The sequence below is a fragment of the Ambystoma mexicanum genome, chromosome 4p (genome assembly GCF_040938575.1).
Source record: "Ambystoma mexicanum isolate Mex_15411 chromosome 4p, UKY_AmexF1_1, whole genome shotgun sequence".
Classification (NCBI taxonomy): domain Eukaryota; kingdom Metazoa; phylum Chordata; class Amphibia; order Caudata; family Ambystomatidae; genus Ambystoma; species Ambystoma mexicanum.
In genome coordinates, this window is record NC_090927.1 from 686,830,738 (window position 1) to 686,846,638 (window position 15,901).

Consider the following 15,901-nt stretch of genomic DNA (forward strand, 5'->3'; position numbering starts at 1 on the left):
TCCGGCACGGTTGCCATTGCCAGTGGAGTTGGGCTGTCCACGGTCTCATCCTGAAGACGGCGAGCTACCTGATTCGGACTCTCGGAGTGTTCAGCGGGACACCCTATCTACTGTATAGTTGTTGCTGTCAAGAGATGACGCATGGGACACAGACGTGGAGCAGCCCCATAGTCCGGCTCAACCATTGCCTCCGATTGATATTGAGGTGTTCCACTCCATGATTTCGAAAGCATGTCTGGAGTTTGGGCTGGCGCCTGAAGAGGAACGTAAGGACTGCTTCCTCTTTGACCATATGGGCAAAGGGAGGAAGGTGGTCTTCTCTGTGCCGATTCTCGACCACGTGTGGCCGGAGGGACTGCGCACGATGCGCCACCAGTTTTCAGAACTGGCTGTAAAGGGTCACCTTGAAAAGAAATTCAAGGCTCCGGAGTCTACCCCTAGAAGCCTGATGTCGCAGCCCACGCCCGTGTCAGTGGTGTCGGCAGCTGCCAGCCGTAAGGCCAGGAGCCAACATAAATGTGTTACGCCTCCAGACAGTGAGGCCAGGAAGCAGGACGCTTTGGAAAGAAGTTCTTGACGATAGGGGCTAAGACTGTGAAGGCCGCAAATTCCTTGGCGATCATGGCCAGATATGATTGTGAAATGTGGCATCGGCTGGCCCCGGTTCTTGAACATCTGCCGTAGCAACACCGAAAGGAAGCAATGCTGTTGGTGCGTGAGGGGGAGGAGGCCTCCAACCACAGCATAAATATTGCTGTGGAAATGGCAGAGTCAAGTTTTGAACAAATGAACAATGGGGTAGTCCTCCGGTGGCAGGCCTGGTTGTAGTGCACTAACTTTCGCCCGGAGGTCCAATATAAGGTCATCAACATGCCCTGTGAGGGTGAACATTTTTTCGGTGAGAAAATTGATGAGGCCCTGAAAGGGATGAAAGAGGATACGGAAACCGCTAAATCCTTGGGTTCCTTGCAAAGTGGGCGCTCTTTTCTCTCCTTTCAAGCTTTCTGTGGAGCCTCAGGGAATGCCGGTTTGCGTCCGCCAGAGGTCCAGCTACGGGTGCTCCAGCTACTCATCTCAAGGGTATCAGCGATCTGTCCAGTTGGCACAGAAAGGCCGGGACTTCCAGGCTCAGCGAAAGAAGAGTACGCAGTCCTCAGCGGTTAAGTGGCAGCAAACTAAAACTCACCAATGACTGCCATATGGACAATCTGCTGGGGGGCAGGGTCACCATCCACGTCGATGAGTCGCGAAAAATAACATCAGATCGCTGGGTGCTGGACACAGTGCGTCTTGGCCACTCGTTGGAGTTCAGGCGTCCTCCAGTCCCTATTCTGCCGGTGCATGTACTGCAGCCGCATCTTCCAATCCTATGGCAGGAGGTGGTACTCATGCTAGAAAAAGGGGGGATAGAACCAGTTCCAGTTGCGGAACGGGGCCAAGGGGGGGTTACACCCGGTACTTCGTCGTGAAAAAGCCCAACGGCAAGTGGAGGCCTATTCTAGATTTTCGGACGTTGAACAAGAATCTGCAACGCCTGAAGTTCAAGATGCTCACCCTTCAAGATGTCATCCGTTCAGTGCAGCCGGGCGAGTTCCTGGCATTGTTGGATCTGCAGGATGCCTATTTTCACATTCCTATGAGGCGGAAGCAACCCAAATTCCTGCATTTTGTGGTCAGAGAGGAACACTATCAGTTTTGGGTCCTCCCTTTTGGCCTGAAGTCGTCCCCGAGGACGTTCACGAAGTGTCTGGCGCTGGTGGCGGCCTTCCTCCGGAGGGAAGGTCATCATGTGTACCCCTACCTGGACGATTGGTTGGTGAGGGTTTTGTCACAGGGAAGGGCACTGGAGTCTCTCGTGGCGACCATGTGGCTTTTGCAACGGCTGGGATTCGCCGGCAACTTCGACAAATCATATTTGACGCCCTCCAGAAAGTTGGTGTTTCTCAGGGCGCAGTTTCTTACCCAGCAAAATCTGGTGAAGCCTTCCAGCGAGCGTGTGGAAAAGTTGCGGGCCAGGGCAAGCGAGTGGAAAGAGGGCACAGCGGTCCCGGTCTGAGGTTACATGTCGCTGTTGGGGGCCATGGCATTGGGTATCCCTCTTCTGCCCAATTGCCGCCTGTTCATTAGGACGGTGCAGGAGTTCCTCGCGGACAGATGGTTGCAGAGTCGAGAATTGTGGTCGGACAAGTAGGTGGTCGGCAAAAGCCTGGTGGAAGCCCTTCGTTCGCTGGTGGACGTGCACGACCAATCTTGTAATTGGATGCCCTTGCTGGAGCCGGAGTTTCAGTTTACGATTGTGGCGGACACCTCTAAGGTAGGTTGGGGGGCACACCTCGACGGCTCGCAAATATGCAGGGCCTGTGGTCTCGGGTGGAGACTGTTACACATCAATGTGCTCGAGTTGAGGGCGGTGCACTGGGACCTAAAGTCATTTCTTCCGTGCATCTGTGGATCGGTGGTGAGGGTGTTAACGGGCAATACCACCACAATGTTCTATTTAAGGAAAGAGGGGGGCACTCATTCCAGAGTCCTGTCAAAGGAGGCGCAGGACGTTTGGCATTAGGCTCTAGCTCAAGGGATCAGCATTGTAGCTTTCCATCTGCCCGAGTTCTGAATGTTCAAGCAGACACGCTCAGCAGGGACGCCAGTCAGCTGCACGAGTGGAGGCTGAAGGAGCAGCTCATGTCAATGATTTTCCGGCGATGGGGGCATCCTCCGTTGGATCTTTTTGCTACGAGATAAAACAAGTGGTGTCTGGAGTTCGCCAGCAGAGGGGCTCATCCTGAGTAATTGGGGGGATGCGTTTTCGTTCCCGTGGACAGGTCTCTTTGTGTATGCGTTTCCCCGGTTCCCACTCATTCGGAGGACCATCGAGTGGATTCGGACGTACCAGTGCCGAGTGATTCTGGTGGCCCCGTTCTAGCCCAGGCAGCCGTGGTTCTCAGATGTCCTTCATCTGGCGGTGGAAGAGCCGATTTGTTTGGAAGCAGATCCGGATCTCCTGTCTCAGGACGACGGCAGGGTGTGGCATCACAATCTGGCATCCCTCAGCCTGGTGGTGTGGCTCCTGACCACTCAGAGTTCGGTCATTTAGGAATATCCCGAAAGTGTTGAAGAATTTTGGAGGCAGCGAGGGTGTTTTCTACGAATGTCTCGTATGGTCCTATATGGATGAGATTCTGTGAATGTTGTAAGGGGCATCCTGGGGTTGAACCTTTGAACGTTTCTCTGGCGCAGGTTCTCCCGTACCTGTTACACTTGGCGGAAGGGGGCCTGGTGTTGTCATCCATTAAGGTGCATTTGGCGGTGATTTCTAGGTTCACGAGAAAGGGCCATGCTGCTCCTTTGTTTAGTGATCGTTTGGTGAAACATTTTTTGAATGGGTTGTTTCAGACATATCCTCCGGTGAAGAAGTTTGCACCGTTGTGGAGCCTTAATGTGGTCCTTTTGGCTTTGATGAAACCTCCTTTTGAACCCATGTCGATGGCTCCCTTGAAGTTCTTCTCACGGAAGGTGGCTTTTCTGGTGGTGATTCCCTCGGCCAGGCAGGTGTCTGAATTGCAAGCACTGGTCATTGACCCACCTTACCTAACATTTATGAAGGACAAGGTTCTCCTGGTCACTAACCCGCACTTTATCCCGAAAGTGCTATCGGCATTTCACAAACTTGCCTCTATTGCTCTACCCTTGTTTTTTGCTAATGCATCCACACCAGTGGAAAGGGCCCTGTATTCTCTGGATGTTAAAAGGGCCCTAAAGTTGTATCTGAATCGCACACAGGACTTCAGGAAGCCAAAGCAGCTGTTTGTGGCGTATGAGCCGTCCACCAAGGGGCTGGCCATATCCAAGACATTTGCCGGGCAGCCTCCTGGGCGGTGCAGCATACCTTCACCAGCCATTACTGTCTGGGGCAGCAACATGTGGAAGATATGCAGGTGGGGCGTGCAGTCCTCCAACGCCTGTTTCAATAAGGTATGCCCCGCAGCTTCAGGGTTTGTTCTATGTGCTTTATCACTGCATTGGTTTGTTGTCTCATGTATGTCATTAAGTACTGTTTGTTGGTTTGCCTGTGACACACCACCCCACATTGGTTGTACTGCTATGTAATCTATTCCCAGCATGTGAATCCATGAAAGATCCAATGCAGGAGAAGGTAGTAGTTTCTTACCTGTAACTCCATTTCTCGAGCATTGGTATCTTTCATGGATTCACATGCGCCCACTTACCGCCCCTGCAGGCAAACCTGGTTTCGGGTTCCCTCTAGTTTGGAGGTTAAAATCTGAAGGGAAGCCGCAGGGGCGGGCTATTTATATCAGACGTTCTATTGGCATGGCCTAAAGCACCCAAAAAGGATGTCGATAGGACACTAAAGTGTCGAAGTTTTCCATAGGAAAACGCTAAGTTAATGTTACTGATGTTTCCCAGCCTGACGACAGGAAATCCATGAAAGATACCAACGCTGGTAAGAAACTACTCCCTTCTATAGCTTATGAATAAGCAAAAAAGGGCCTACCCGAGAATTCCGATATACCCTATAGCATTGTTGTTTTGCACGACAAGAATATAAAGAAAACAACATTTTGATTCCAATGTGTGGACTTTAATTGCTACCAAATAGAATATTATGGATGAGGAATAGTAGTTCCAAGCACGGTGATAGTCTTGCAACATAAAGCAATTATTGTCATTATAGGATGAATCTTTTGTGGAGGGTTCTCAGTTTGTGAGACTCCCGCAGCTGGATGTTTTACACCTGTCAATTATAATAATTGAATAGGCCGTGTGAATAGCGAACAAGACCAAGTATCTATCCACTACAAGTCAATTAGTCATTGCGTTACAATAGTCAAGTCTTGATCTTATGACTGCTCGTGCGATTGTAAGGCAGCTGTCCTGGGAAAGGAAGGCACTGGTGGGGTTAATCAGTTTAGTCGTGTGGGCTGATGAGGAGGCGGCAATAGCATTAACTTGGTGCGTGAGGGAAGGGTCTTGTTAAGGTAGAATCCCAAAGTATATACTGATGACAGGTATTTGGATAATGTCAACGTTGAATGTATTGTATTGGGCATTGACATTCCTGATCACCGCCAGCGACACTACCAGTAGGAGCTCCACCTTCTCATAATTCAGACAAAGACGATGGGTGGCCATCCATGCCTGGATCGTAGCATAAACTTTGATCATTGAGCAGGTGTCAGCTAGGTAGTTGCCAGACAGGGGGAGAAGGATCTGTGTGTCATCAGCATATTTAGTACAGGATATGATATACCAATGGAGTTTAGAAGATCGGAGAGGGGTCTGTACAATGTGTTATAGAGGGCGGGGGGGACACAGGATCCTTGGGAAACTCTGCACAGTATAGGAGCCGGTGGGGCCGTTTTATCCTCGGTGATTATTCTCATGGATCTGCCCTCTAAGAAGGAGGCAAACCAGGTGGTGACCTTTAGTGAGAAGTTTGCTGCAGAGGTGAGATGTTGGCAGAGGATTTAATGATTGACCAGGTCGAAGTCAGCTGAGAGATCAAGGAGGAAGAGGAGGAGGGCAGGTTTCCCCTACTCCCTGATCTCATCAAGCTGCTTCTTCAGGTCTAGCAGTGCCAGTTCCGTACCATGGCCAAGCTGGAAACCAGATTGTCGTGCCTCCATGATGTGGTCGCCTTCGAGGAATTGTTGAATTTGGATGTATGCTGCTCTGTCCAATATTTTTGGCAGGAAGGGGAAGGTGATAATGGGCCGATAGTTGTTCGGGACTGCAGGTTCGAGCAAGTGTTTTTTGATCAGCCGGAGTACCCAGGCTTCTTTGAGGCTAGCTGGAACTTGGCCAGCGGAGGAGGAGGCGTTAATGAATTTTGTGATGAAGGGGGCCAGTTCTTCTGCACAGTCCTTAATAATGAAGGCTGGGTAAATGTCTCTTTGCACCTGGATGGTTTCAGACTCTTTAGAATTGTCAACTTTTGACTCGGACAATGCTGAAATGAAATATGGGGGTTGGGAGTTGGAGTCTATCGAGCTCACTGGAAGTTTAGTGGATAGCGGTACCAAGAGGGATTTGAGCAGGTGCTGCTTCAGATTAATTTTTATGTGCAGAGTGTCAATTGTATCCAACATGGCCCTTTAGATGTTCGAGCACCAAATTTTGCTTTGGTGATGGTATGAGGGGGAGGAAGCTGGGATTTCTAATTCTTTCAAAATTCTGAATATCTCTGTTAGATTTGTTGTTGGCGATTTTCATGTTGTAGGAGGTCCATTTAGCCAAACTGATGGCTTGCCTATAGAGGTTTGCTGCTATAGTGAATTGTAGTTTTTGTGTCTCTGTGGGTGTTTTCTTCCACTTAGCTTCCACAAGGTGTTTTCTGGCACGAAGCTCAGAGTTCAGGGTTGTACCAGGAGTTGAGGTGTTTAGCTCTTTTGGATTTCCTTGGCACTTGGGGTGCGAAGGTGTCCACCGCTGTTGTAAGCATTCTAGAGTATATGCTCGCGAGTTGACCAGGGTCATTGGTGTGCAGGTGTAGTTGATGGAGTGTCTTTGACAAAGGTGTAATGCAGTCCTTTGTGAGTTTGCGGGAGATGCCCACCCAGGCTGGTGGCCTGGTCGGGCGGCGTGGCTAGCTTAGTGGGCAAAATGGTAAATGACACAATGTGGTGGTCAGACCATGAGCAGGGCGGAGTTGGCATGGTAGCTACCTGGCAGTTATGGTCCACGATCCAGTCTAATGGGCAGCCTTTGATGTGGGTGGCACTGTGGGTGCAATGTATGAAGCCCAGGGCGCTGAGTGAGTTGGCAAGAGTGGTAGAGTTTTGGCCTGCTGGGTCAACAAAGCCAAGGTTTAGATCCCCTAGTAGAATTGTTCTGGAAGTGGGCTTGAAATTACTGCCCAATGTGTGCCGGAGATCCTCTTCAAATGTCTGTATTGTGCCAGGGAGGCGAATGTATATGGTGATGGTGTATGAGAGGGACTATTTGGCAGCGAGTAGGTCACAGTTCCCTGCCATCACTGCTGAGATATGTCTAATAGGGAGGGATTCTTTAGCAACCTACTCAAGCAGTGTCTGTAGGATCTATAGATGGCATAACCAGCAGGGATGACAAGCAAAACAGCTGGGCCAGATGCTGTGTGGGGCCATGTTTCAGTGACAGCGCAGATGTCAAGGTTGTGGTTAGTAATAAGGTAATTTATGTAGAGAGCATTAGTGTGGATATATCTAGCATTGATCAGGGCCCTTTTTAGGGGACTTATAGGTGAATCCCGTTTGTTAGGAAGATGTGGTGTTTTGTTCATGCTGCGGTTCCGGTAAGCAGGTGAGATATCCTTCAGTGTAGGACCTGGGGTGAGGGGACTGTTTTCGCAGTCTAGGTTGTTGGCTTGTATGAAGGTCTGGATATGGTGAGGCATACAAGGCTTAGTCAGCGAAGTGTTGTGACATGCCAAAGGCTTAGGAAAGGTGGTAGTGTGGGTGATATAGTTAGATTTCTTGGTCAATCTGGGGAAAGAGCGTTCTCCCAGACGCCTGTTTGTCAGGTGTGATTTTGGTGGCGAGTAGTGGCACACGGGAAGTGGGTTCTTATGCCAAGCCTGTTATTTCTTTGCACTGGGCTCAGTAGGTGAGAGGCACGTTGAAGAGTGGTGTGGGGCTCATTGACATTATAGCTATTGGTGATGGCAGAAGTGCTTGGTAAATGTACATACTCTTACGTCCCGTCCCCTTTCCTCTATTCTGCATGGGCGTCCCTCCTAGGAGACGGAACCTTTTTCACCAGAAAAAAATCTTCCACTTTAAATTTAGAGGCGCGCAAGGGTGCGCCCTGGAAGCAAGCGCTCCCCTGACTCTGCCCACCAGTGCCACTCCCCAGTCCTCTTTTCTACATCGATGGGAATGGACCGCTTTCACCAGCGCTCCTGGGTTTGTCTTCAGCCTCTTCCTCACGTCCGACCCCCCCACGCCCTGTGCTTCCGCTGCCTTGGCGATGCACTACAGATACAGGGGAACGGCATGAACACCTATGCCTCCCCTCCCACTCCACTGGTACAGAGCGTGATCTGCAAGATAACAATGTCCCGGCACCTCGATCATTCTGATAGTTCTGTGGTTGTAACGCTCACCTGATTCCCGCAGAGGCGCCGGTCTTGACTGGGTGAATGCCGTATCTTCAAAGGTGATGTGTAACACACGGTTGGCTCTTTGGGCTGGACCTCTGTGCACTGTATGTCTGACTCGAAGAGTAAGATGTCTGCAGATAGAAAATATGGGATTAATGAACTGGGGTTATTGGGTGCCTCTCTCCTCTTCCCTTTCTCTTCTCCTGTAGAACCCCAAAGGTTAACACCCTCACCTTAGGTAAGTGAACGCCGAGCTCTCCATCTGCCTCGGGGCAGGGTGCCGTAACCAGTTTCTTCACTGGATAAGGGTGCAGGCCTCTTGACCTCAGAGGACTGCTGTCCGTCGTTAACTGCACGAACGGTAAGTTCTGGGCACTTCAAATGTCTTAAAAGTCTTTTGTAATGATATCTCTTGTTTTGCAGGGTTCCGGCGATGACGGATGGCGGGCTGATGAGAGTTGAGGATCGAACCCGCGTGAGGAATAGAAGCGCCTGGAAGCACATAAGTAAGCGCTTGTAGCCTGCTTCACGATGCGCACTAACTGTCCCTTTTATCTTGCAGGTACAAGTTCGGAGCTTTAGAGAAGCTGAAGGGTGCTGGAATACCCACTGGATTCGGCGTGGGAAGGAGTAATGGCATGTGAGTAATAAAGTTGCCCAATGTCTTTAAACGCACCTTCTTTTGTCTTTCAGATGCGGGATGCAGCGCCGAAGGCCTCCGGAGCGTGCGAAGAGCTGGTAAGCTTTTGTCTTTCAGATGCCGGAATGCAGTGCGAAGACCTCCGGAGCATGCGAAGAGTAGGTAAGCCTTTGTCTTTCAGATGCCGGAATGCAGCGCGAGGCATTGGTGACAGCCGATGGACCAGGTAAGAGATGCGCTGCCACTGAAGACCGTAGTGCTAACCTGTTCTTTCTTTGTCTTTACAGGTGCTGCTGAAGACTGGATTCCAGGATGGTAAGCCTTTGTTCCCTTAGGCCCAGGATCAGAAGCAGAAGACACGATGAGCGTTCTGCTGCAGAGAATGCAGAATAACGCAAAGCAAGATTCATCCATCGGGTGTGGTTTAAATAGCCTCCTGTAGTGCTTAGGTGTCTCCTTCCACAGCCACGCCTAGGTAAGAAAAGAGTTCCTGCTTTCCAGAAGAGTTCCAGTGTTCTGAACCTAGGGAGTGGCTCCTGCCCCACCCAACAGGAAAAGTAGTCCCAAACAGAAGAGGATCAGGGGTTCAACTGGCAGGTAAGTAAGCAGCATGGTCTGCTGCAGGTAAGTCCACCCAAGCATTATGAGCCCGGCGCTTCCAGCGCTGGGACTGGGCATCTTTATGAGCCTGGTGCCACTGGCGACCAGGACAAGGTCCAAAAGGTCCCAATTGGGACTGGCTGGCACTCGGAACCGGGGTTATGGGTCTGCTTCCAAGGGAGTCGGGCAAGTCCTGATCTTTTGGAAGCAGAGATCATGACAGAGGTGGCCGGCGATGCCATGGCACTCAGAGCTACTCAGCCTGTCGGCCCAGCCTCCGATGCACCTTCCACAGGGCCCAGCTCATCTCCTGTCGCAGCAGGGGGACACTGCCATTCACCCCGCCCCTCAGAAGTTAGCCCTCACAGCGTGGTTCCTGAACAGCTCACACAGAATCATCTGCGCCTCTCGCAGGCTAACCTTGACATCATTCCGGGTGGTAGAAGCAATGCTACTAGAAGCCAGTACAAAAGCAAGTGGACTAGATTTTGCCACTGGGCTGCATCCAAGGAGGTCGACCCTCTCACTTGTGCATTAGACGATGTGCTATCCTTCTCAGCACACCTTGCACACGATACAGTGCTGATAGACGCATGACACACCTATCTGGCAGCCATCCTAGCCTACCGGAACTCGGAAGAAGAAGAATTCTCATCTGCCAATCCGGTGCTTAAATGACATCTGACTGGCCTCACTGGGCTCTACCCGCCCATCAAGAAGCCACACCCCTTGTGGGACTTCAACATTGTGTTAGGCGCCTTGGCGCATAAACCCTTTGAGCTAATGCCATCAACGGACATCAGGCTAGTCACCATGAAGACTGCCCTTTTGGTGTGTCTTACTTCTGCACGTCGTGTCAGCGAGATCCAAGCTCGGGTGGCTTCTGAGCCATACACTAAATTTCATAGGGACAAAGTGGTCCTCTCGTGTTCTTACCTAAAGTAGTCTCTGTTAGGGACAATTCTCATTTATGGTTTATTTCCCTCTCCTAGTGAGTCCCCCAGCAGCTTTGCTGGAGTTTATTTTTTTCCACTTGATAAGAGTGAGAGCTTTTTCCCCTCTCTCTTGCCTGTGTTTTGCTGTGTGTTTCCATCTGTTTTTGTGATTGTGGACTCTGAAGTACACCACTTCAGTAGCCCCCTTCTTTGCGTGTGTCACACAGCACCTTCAGTGCCGTGGCACAGGGTTGTCTTTGAGACTTCCCTCGACTCCATTTCTGAGGCGACTAATGTCCCCCAGAAAAGGGTAAAGTTACCATTAACTTTACTTAGTCAATCTACCACAGATCCAGTACACCCCATCTTCCATGGAGTACTGGAAAGGGTTAACTCATATCCCTTTTTATCTGTACCTCCAAGAGCATTGTTTCGCTCTTTTAACATTTAGACTTGGCTGGCGGCAGTGGTATCTACCTTAACTTTTCTACCGCAATTATACTAGATAAACGTGGTACTGTTATTGGCTATTATATTAGCCTCGAACATAAACCCGCTTGACCAAATCGTCTTTCTTTTGGCTCCGGTTGGGTTTATTCGGCATTTCTTTTTGTCAAAGTCCTTCTTGTGTTTTACTTTGCGCGGCAAACTAGGTTTGCCTTCTTTGTTCACTGTCTTTTGGCGGGCTTCTGCTCAGAAGCCCTCCTCAAGGCACCTGGGTGTCTAGGTGGGCTGAATGTGAGGGAGGGGTGTAGTCACCCCCTGCACAGGATATCCTAGGAAACCCAAGTCGCACTTTGTCATGATTGCCCAGGGTAGTTGTCCGGGCTGGACAACCCCCCCTGCTGGGTGATTGACAGCCAGGCTGCATGAATGGGGGGTTTTCGCATAAAAGGCAGGTCTCTTGGGCTAGAAGTCAGAGTCGCCACTGGAACTACAAGGAAGCGGAGAGAACGACGGCTGCTGCAACTACCCCGTCCCGGTGAAGCCCTGCTGCAGTCCTGAGCTATCTGCCCTTCAACGACTCAGAGAAGATCCAGTCCGGAGTCTTCTTCCCTTGAGCTTGGTGGGGGTAACCAGCTCATCTTCAGCCAGAGGATCCTCTTCCGTGGTCGAAATCGCTGCACACTGCTGTAGTGGTCCGGATAGCCACCTGAAGAGCCTCTCCTGTTTTTAAGGAGCGCACCTTTTATTCTGTGTCGCTGCTGCCGGCTTCATCCCTGTGTGATGCAGACCCCCTTCAGACGTCCTCCTTCTTGACGAAGCTCCAGGAATCGTGGGTTTGCGGGAAACCAACAGGAACACCTGCCAGGGCACCAGCTGCACCATTGGAACAAGGTACTGTGTTCTGTTGAGGAAACTGGGTGAATCCCTTTTCTTCATTTTTTAAGGGTTGCCCTTGACTTCCCTCTTTCTTATAACTTTTGTTTCCGAACATTGACAATATCGAAGTACTTTTGACTGCATTGAATCGTGAACTGTCTGACCGTGTGATCTTCGGCAACTGGCCCCGGTGTCTTTCGACCCTGGCTCTGGCCCTTTGACTTTTGAACTCCTGTCTCTGAGTGTTTCTTGATATTGCGTGCCTAACCAAAATATTGCCTGTGATTTCTGCCTTCAACTCCCTCTGGGTATCTCAGGTGCTAAGTGTGTTTTTGCCCCGGTAGCATTTCATGTCACGGATACGCGCTTGTTTAGTAGACCGAACTGTCAAAAAGTGATCGCAGTCGTATTCGCGGTAACGTGTTTTGTGCCTAACACCGGTTCATTCCACACAGGGTACTTACCTTGAGACATACTGTACAAAGTGAATTGGTTAGTTGTAGTATATTTAACACGTGGTTTTTATTGAAGTTTAATAGAAGTGTGTTTATAACGAATGGTTTAAAAATAAATGTACTTATATTTTTCTACCTGAAACCTTGAGTCAGTGTTTGCGGTCCCTTTGTGTAATCTCTGCTGCTGCTCATATACTCTTGAGATAAGCCTGGCTGCTCCGCCACTGCTACCACTATGACATAGTAGTACAGGCTTGTACCAAAGGTAAAACTTGTATCACCACCTGTAGTCTTAATTGTGAGTAGTGGTCCCTAAGGGCACTGCACAGGATTCTGCCTAACCGTCTCAGCGGGAGATAGTACTCCCTACTTTCTTTTCAGAAGCCAAGGACGATGCTCAGAAGGTTGTGCACTGTTTAGATGTTAGGCGAGCGCTAACGTTCTATCTGGACAGAACCAAGAGCTTTAGCAAATCTGAGGCTCTGTCACCTTCCGTGGGTCGAGGCCAGGATGTCAGGCTTCCAAGGCCTGCATAGCAAGATGGATGGTTGCAGCCATTAAGGAGGCCTATGAGGGGCAGCACAAGCCACTTCCGGCAAACATGCATGCCCACACTATCAGGGCCAAGGCCACGGCAGTCGCATTCCAGAGACACGTCCCATGGCAGGTGATCAGCAGGGCGGCCACATGGGCCACTCCCTCTGCCTTTTGCAAGCACTACTGTTTGGATGCCGGCTCTAGGTCAGACGCAGCATTTGGGCACGAAGTATTAAGGAACTTGTTTTCTTAAGGAGGGTCACCTCTCTACCCTGGGGATACATTCCGTTGTAATCGCCCATGCAGTATGGAGGAAAGGGGACGGGACGCAAGAGTAATAAATTACTCACTGTAGTGACTAACGTACTCTTAGTCCATAGTCCCCTTTCCTCCATACGTCCCACCATCCTTCCCCCTAAACAAAACTGGTGTAATTAGGCAATGGTAATATTATCGACGCGTCTATGGGGACTGAGAAGTGGCTCCGGTGGGCGGAGTCAAGGGCGCACATGCTCCCAAGGCCGTACCCCTGCGCACCTCTAAATTTAAAGGGGAAGACTCTTCTGGTGAAAAAGGTTCCATCTCCCATCCCTAGGAAAGACGCCCGTGCAGTATGGAGGAAAGGGGACTATGGACTAGGAGTACGTTGATCACTATGGTGAGTAACTTATAATGGTCTGGGCAGGTGCAAGCCAAGGGGCTGTGTGTTTCCGAGTCAGCTGCACAGACAGGGAGCCATGTGTGCATGGGTCTAAGTTGTGGGTCGATAGTGGAGCCCATAATCCGTGAGCAGGATGCTTTTCTTTGTGGTGGTCGGTATGCTAGAGGCAAGTTTCAGCATAACCGGGGCCGGAGCAGTGTGTGCTTTTAGGGAGTGGAGAATGGGGTTAACTGGTGTCCTAGCAGTCAGAGGTGTAGATGTGGGAAGATCGAGGGCTGCAGGGCTCATTTTAATCGGCATGTGTTCCCCTCGCCGAATATCAAGTGGTATGAGCACCGCTGGTCATAGTCTGGGAGGTAAAATGACCACAAAACGGCTATTGTTTTGCTGAAGATTGGCCAGGTCCGAGGAAGGCAGTACCGGCCTGCTTACAAAATGGCTTCTTCACATCCGGCAGAAGTGATGCAGAACAGTCCTTTGCCTCGTGCTCTGTTGAAGATGTCATTAGAAGTGCTGTGCTACCGCCGGGGATCACTGCATGTGCTTAATCAACTGCTCCTGCCACATACTAGTATATACGAGGAGGTCAGCAACGTGCAGCAATCTTGGGAAGCCATCATTAGGTCTAGTGGGCGAAATAGTAAATGACACTATTGTTTATAATGTGAAAGTCTGAAGGAGCCCTTGTAGTCGTTAGCCTTTTAAATAGTCTACATTTACATGTGAGGTTTTAATCCTTCATCCTATGAAGCACTTTAATAGCTTATCTGCTGCTGGTGGTGGTGATGTTCTCTGTGGATACCAATGGCTTAATTGTATGGTGAATAAAGAAATACATATTTTAATTTAAATAATTTTCTTCTGTTTTAGTGCTGATGATTTGTCAAGTGATTTCAGTCTTCAGGGTATACCTGTACAATCATTGCATGGCAATCGGGAGCAATGTGATCGCGAACAAGCCCTTGATGATTTTAAGAAAGGTATTTTTTCCTGAACTGAATAAATGCTTCTGCAAGAGATGAAGATACAGATCCTAACCAATATCTGCTGTTTATTGACACATTTTAACTGAAACATTCAACTTCTCAATAGAGAACCTTTTTGTGCAGATGGTTTAGGGGTCTGCAGCCTGCAGTTCTCCAGATTACTATACTAGCGATGGCTGATGGAAGTAACAGTCCAGAACATCTGGAGAGCCAAAGGTTGCAGACCACTGAGATTGTTACTTGCAGCAGACGCTGTAGGGACTTAAAATTGCTTTAGTAGTTTAAGCAATTTTGTGACTTGAGGGTTTGTATGTTGAACATTCAGCAGATTTCCCTTTTTGACTGACTTTTAATATCTATATTTAGTGTTTGGTAAGCTATATACAATAACACAATACTTAAGATAACAGGGTTTGATAAGGTGGGTTGAGATGGGGAATAGGAAATGGTCTTTCAAGTTAAACAGATTTTACATTTCACGATCTAGTCCAAGTGTGACATAAATAACTGTCCATAGTGATGGGTGCCAAGCTAGCAATGCTTTTCCAAACAAGATTGTAGGAGGAATGCACAGAGTTAATAGTAAGAAGTTTCTCTCCTTACATAATTCCAGAGTAAGACACTTCCAGAGGTTGCGATCATTTCGAAAAACGGTTCTTCCCCCATGGAAGTTTACTCTTGCAGAGGTCATGTGCTTGCAGACAGCATGTGCTGGCAGGTTTGAGGTGGTTGAACTAGATTCCTGTTTAGGAAATAGTGTTCCATATTGTGGGTGTGGTACTCCGAGATGTAACTGGGGCCCTATAACCCCAGCAGGCCTTCTTGGTGAAGCACAGAATTTTAAATACCACTTTTTCATATAGAACTCATGCAGGAATGTCCACATGCCTGTGATGTTGTCTTGGTCCTTCAAACCAGGATCCTATGAGCTGCTCTGTTTTGGATAAGTTGCTGATCTTAAAGTAGTTTCTCTGCTTAGCCTGCATCCATTCTGTTATAATACTCTAGTTTGGAAAGGGCAAGTGCTTGGACAATGTCCACCTTGTGTTGGAAGTTGATGAGGGGGCAGGGGGATCTCTTTGAGCTTATGTAGCTCCATCAAACAGTTCATTAGGGGTTATTGCTCTGTGGTATAAATTAGAGGTTGGACTTCAATAATGCACACATACTTCTAGCTTTGTACACCAGAGCTGCTGGTCCGGGGAATGGTATAAAGGCCAGCTTGAACTGCCAACATTGAGGAATTTGTTTTTTAACCCATGCACGACTGCTGTCACCTGACTGTCTGAAAAAATGTATATCTTTCGTGTAGTCTGTTAGGCAGAAACCTGTGCAGTTCCCTTAGGGACCACTGCAAAAGATGTAAGAATACAGGTGTTTGGCAGTAAACCCACTTGATAGCAGTCTGTACCACACAGATTCACTTGGTAGCTGTGGCTGAGCAGTCAGACTTCCCTCAAGAAGAGTTAGGCAGTATACAGAGCATACAAAATAGGTACAGAAATACAGTAGCACAAGCAAACACTGAGGTTAGTGACAATCATCAATTCTTGTAGATTCAAGATATCTTATCGTACTGTCTTTTCTTTTTTCTCCAAGCTTCATTTATCTTTTTCAATATATGAACACTGTGTCGGAGCTATTGTTAATGGAACCACAAAATGGC

The 15,901-nt window shown here is 49.0% G+C and overlaps 1 protein-coding gene across 1 annotated transcript in view; it reads left to right on the forward strand.

Moving 5' to 3' along the window:
* LOC138453414 (probable ATP-dependent RNA helicase DDX53) overlaps positions 1-15,901 on the forward strand; it is a 2,019,656-nt gene that overhangs the window by 1,488,616 nt on the left and 515,139 nt on the right. Inside the window, exon 13 of the mRNA XM_069606246.1 lies at positions 14,120-14,229. Within this exon, the coding sequence (XP_069462347.1) occupies positions 14,120-14,229 (110 nt within the window). The remainder of the gene's footprint in view (positions 1-14,119; positions 14,230-15,901) is intronic.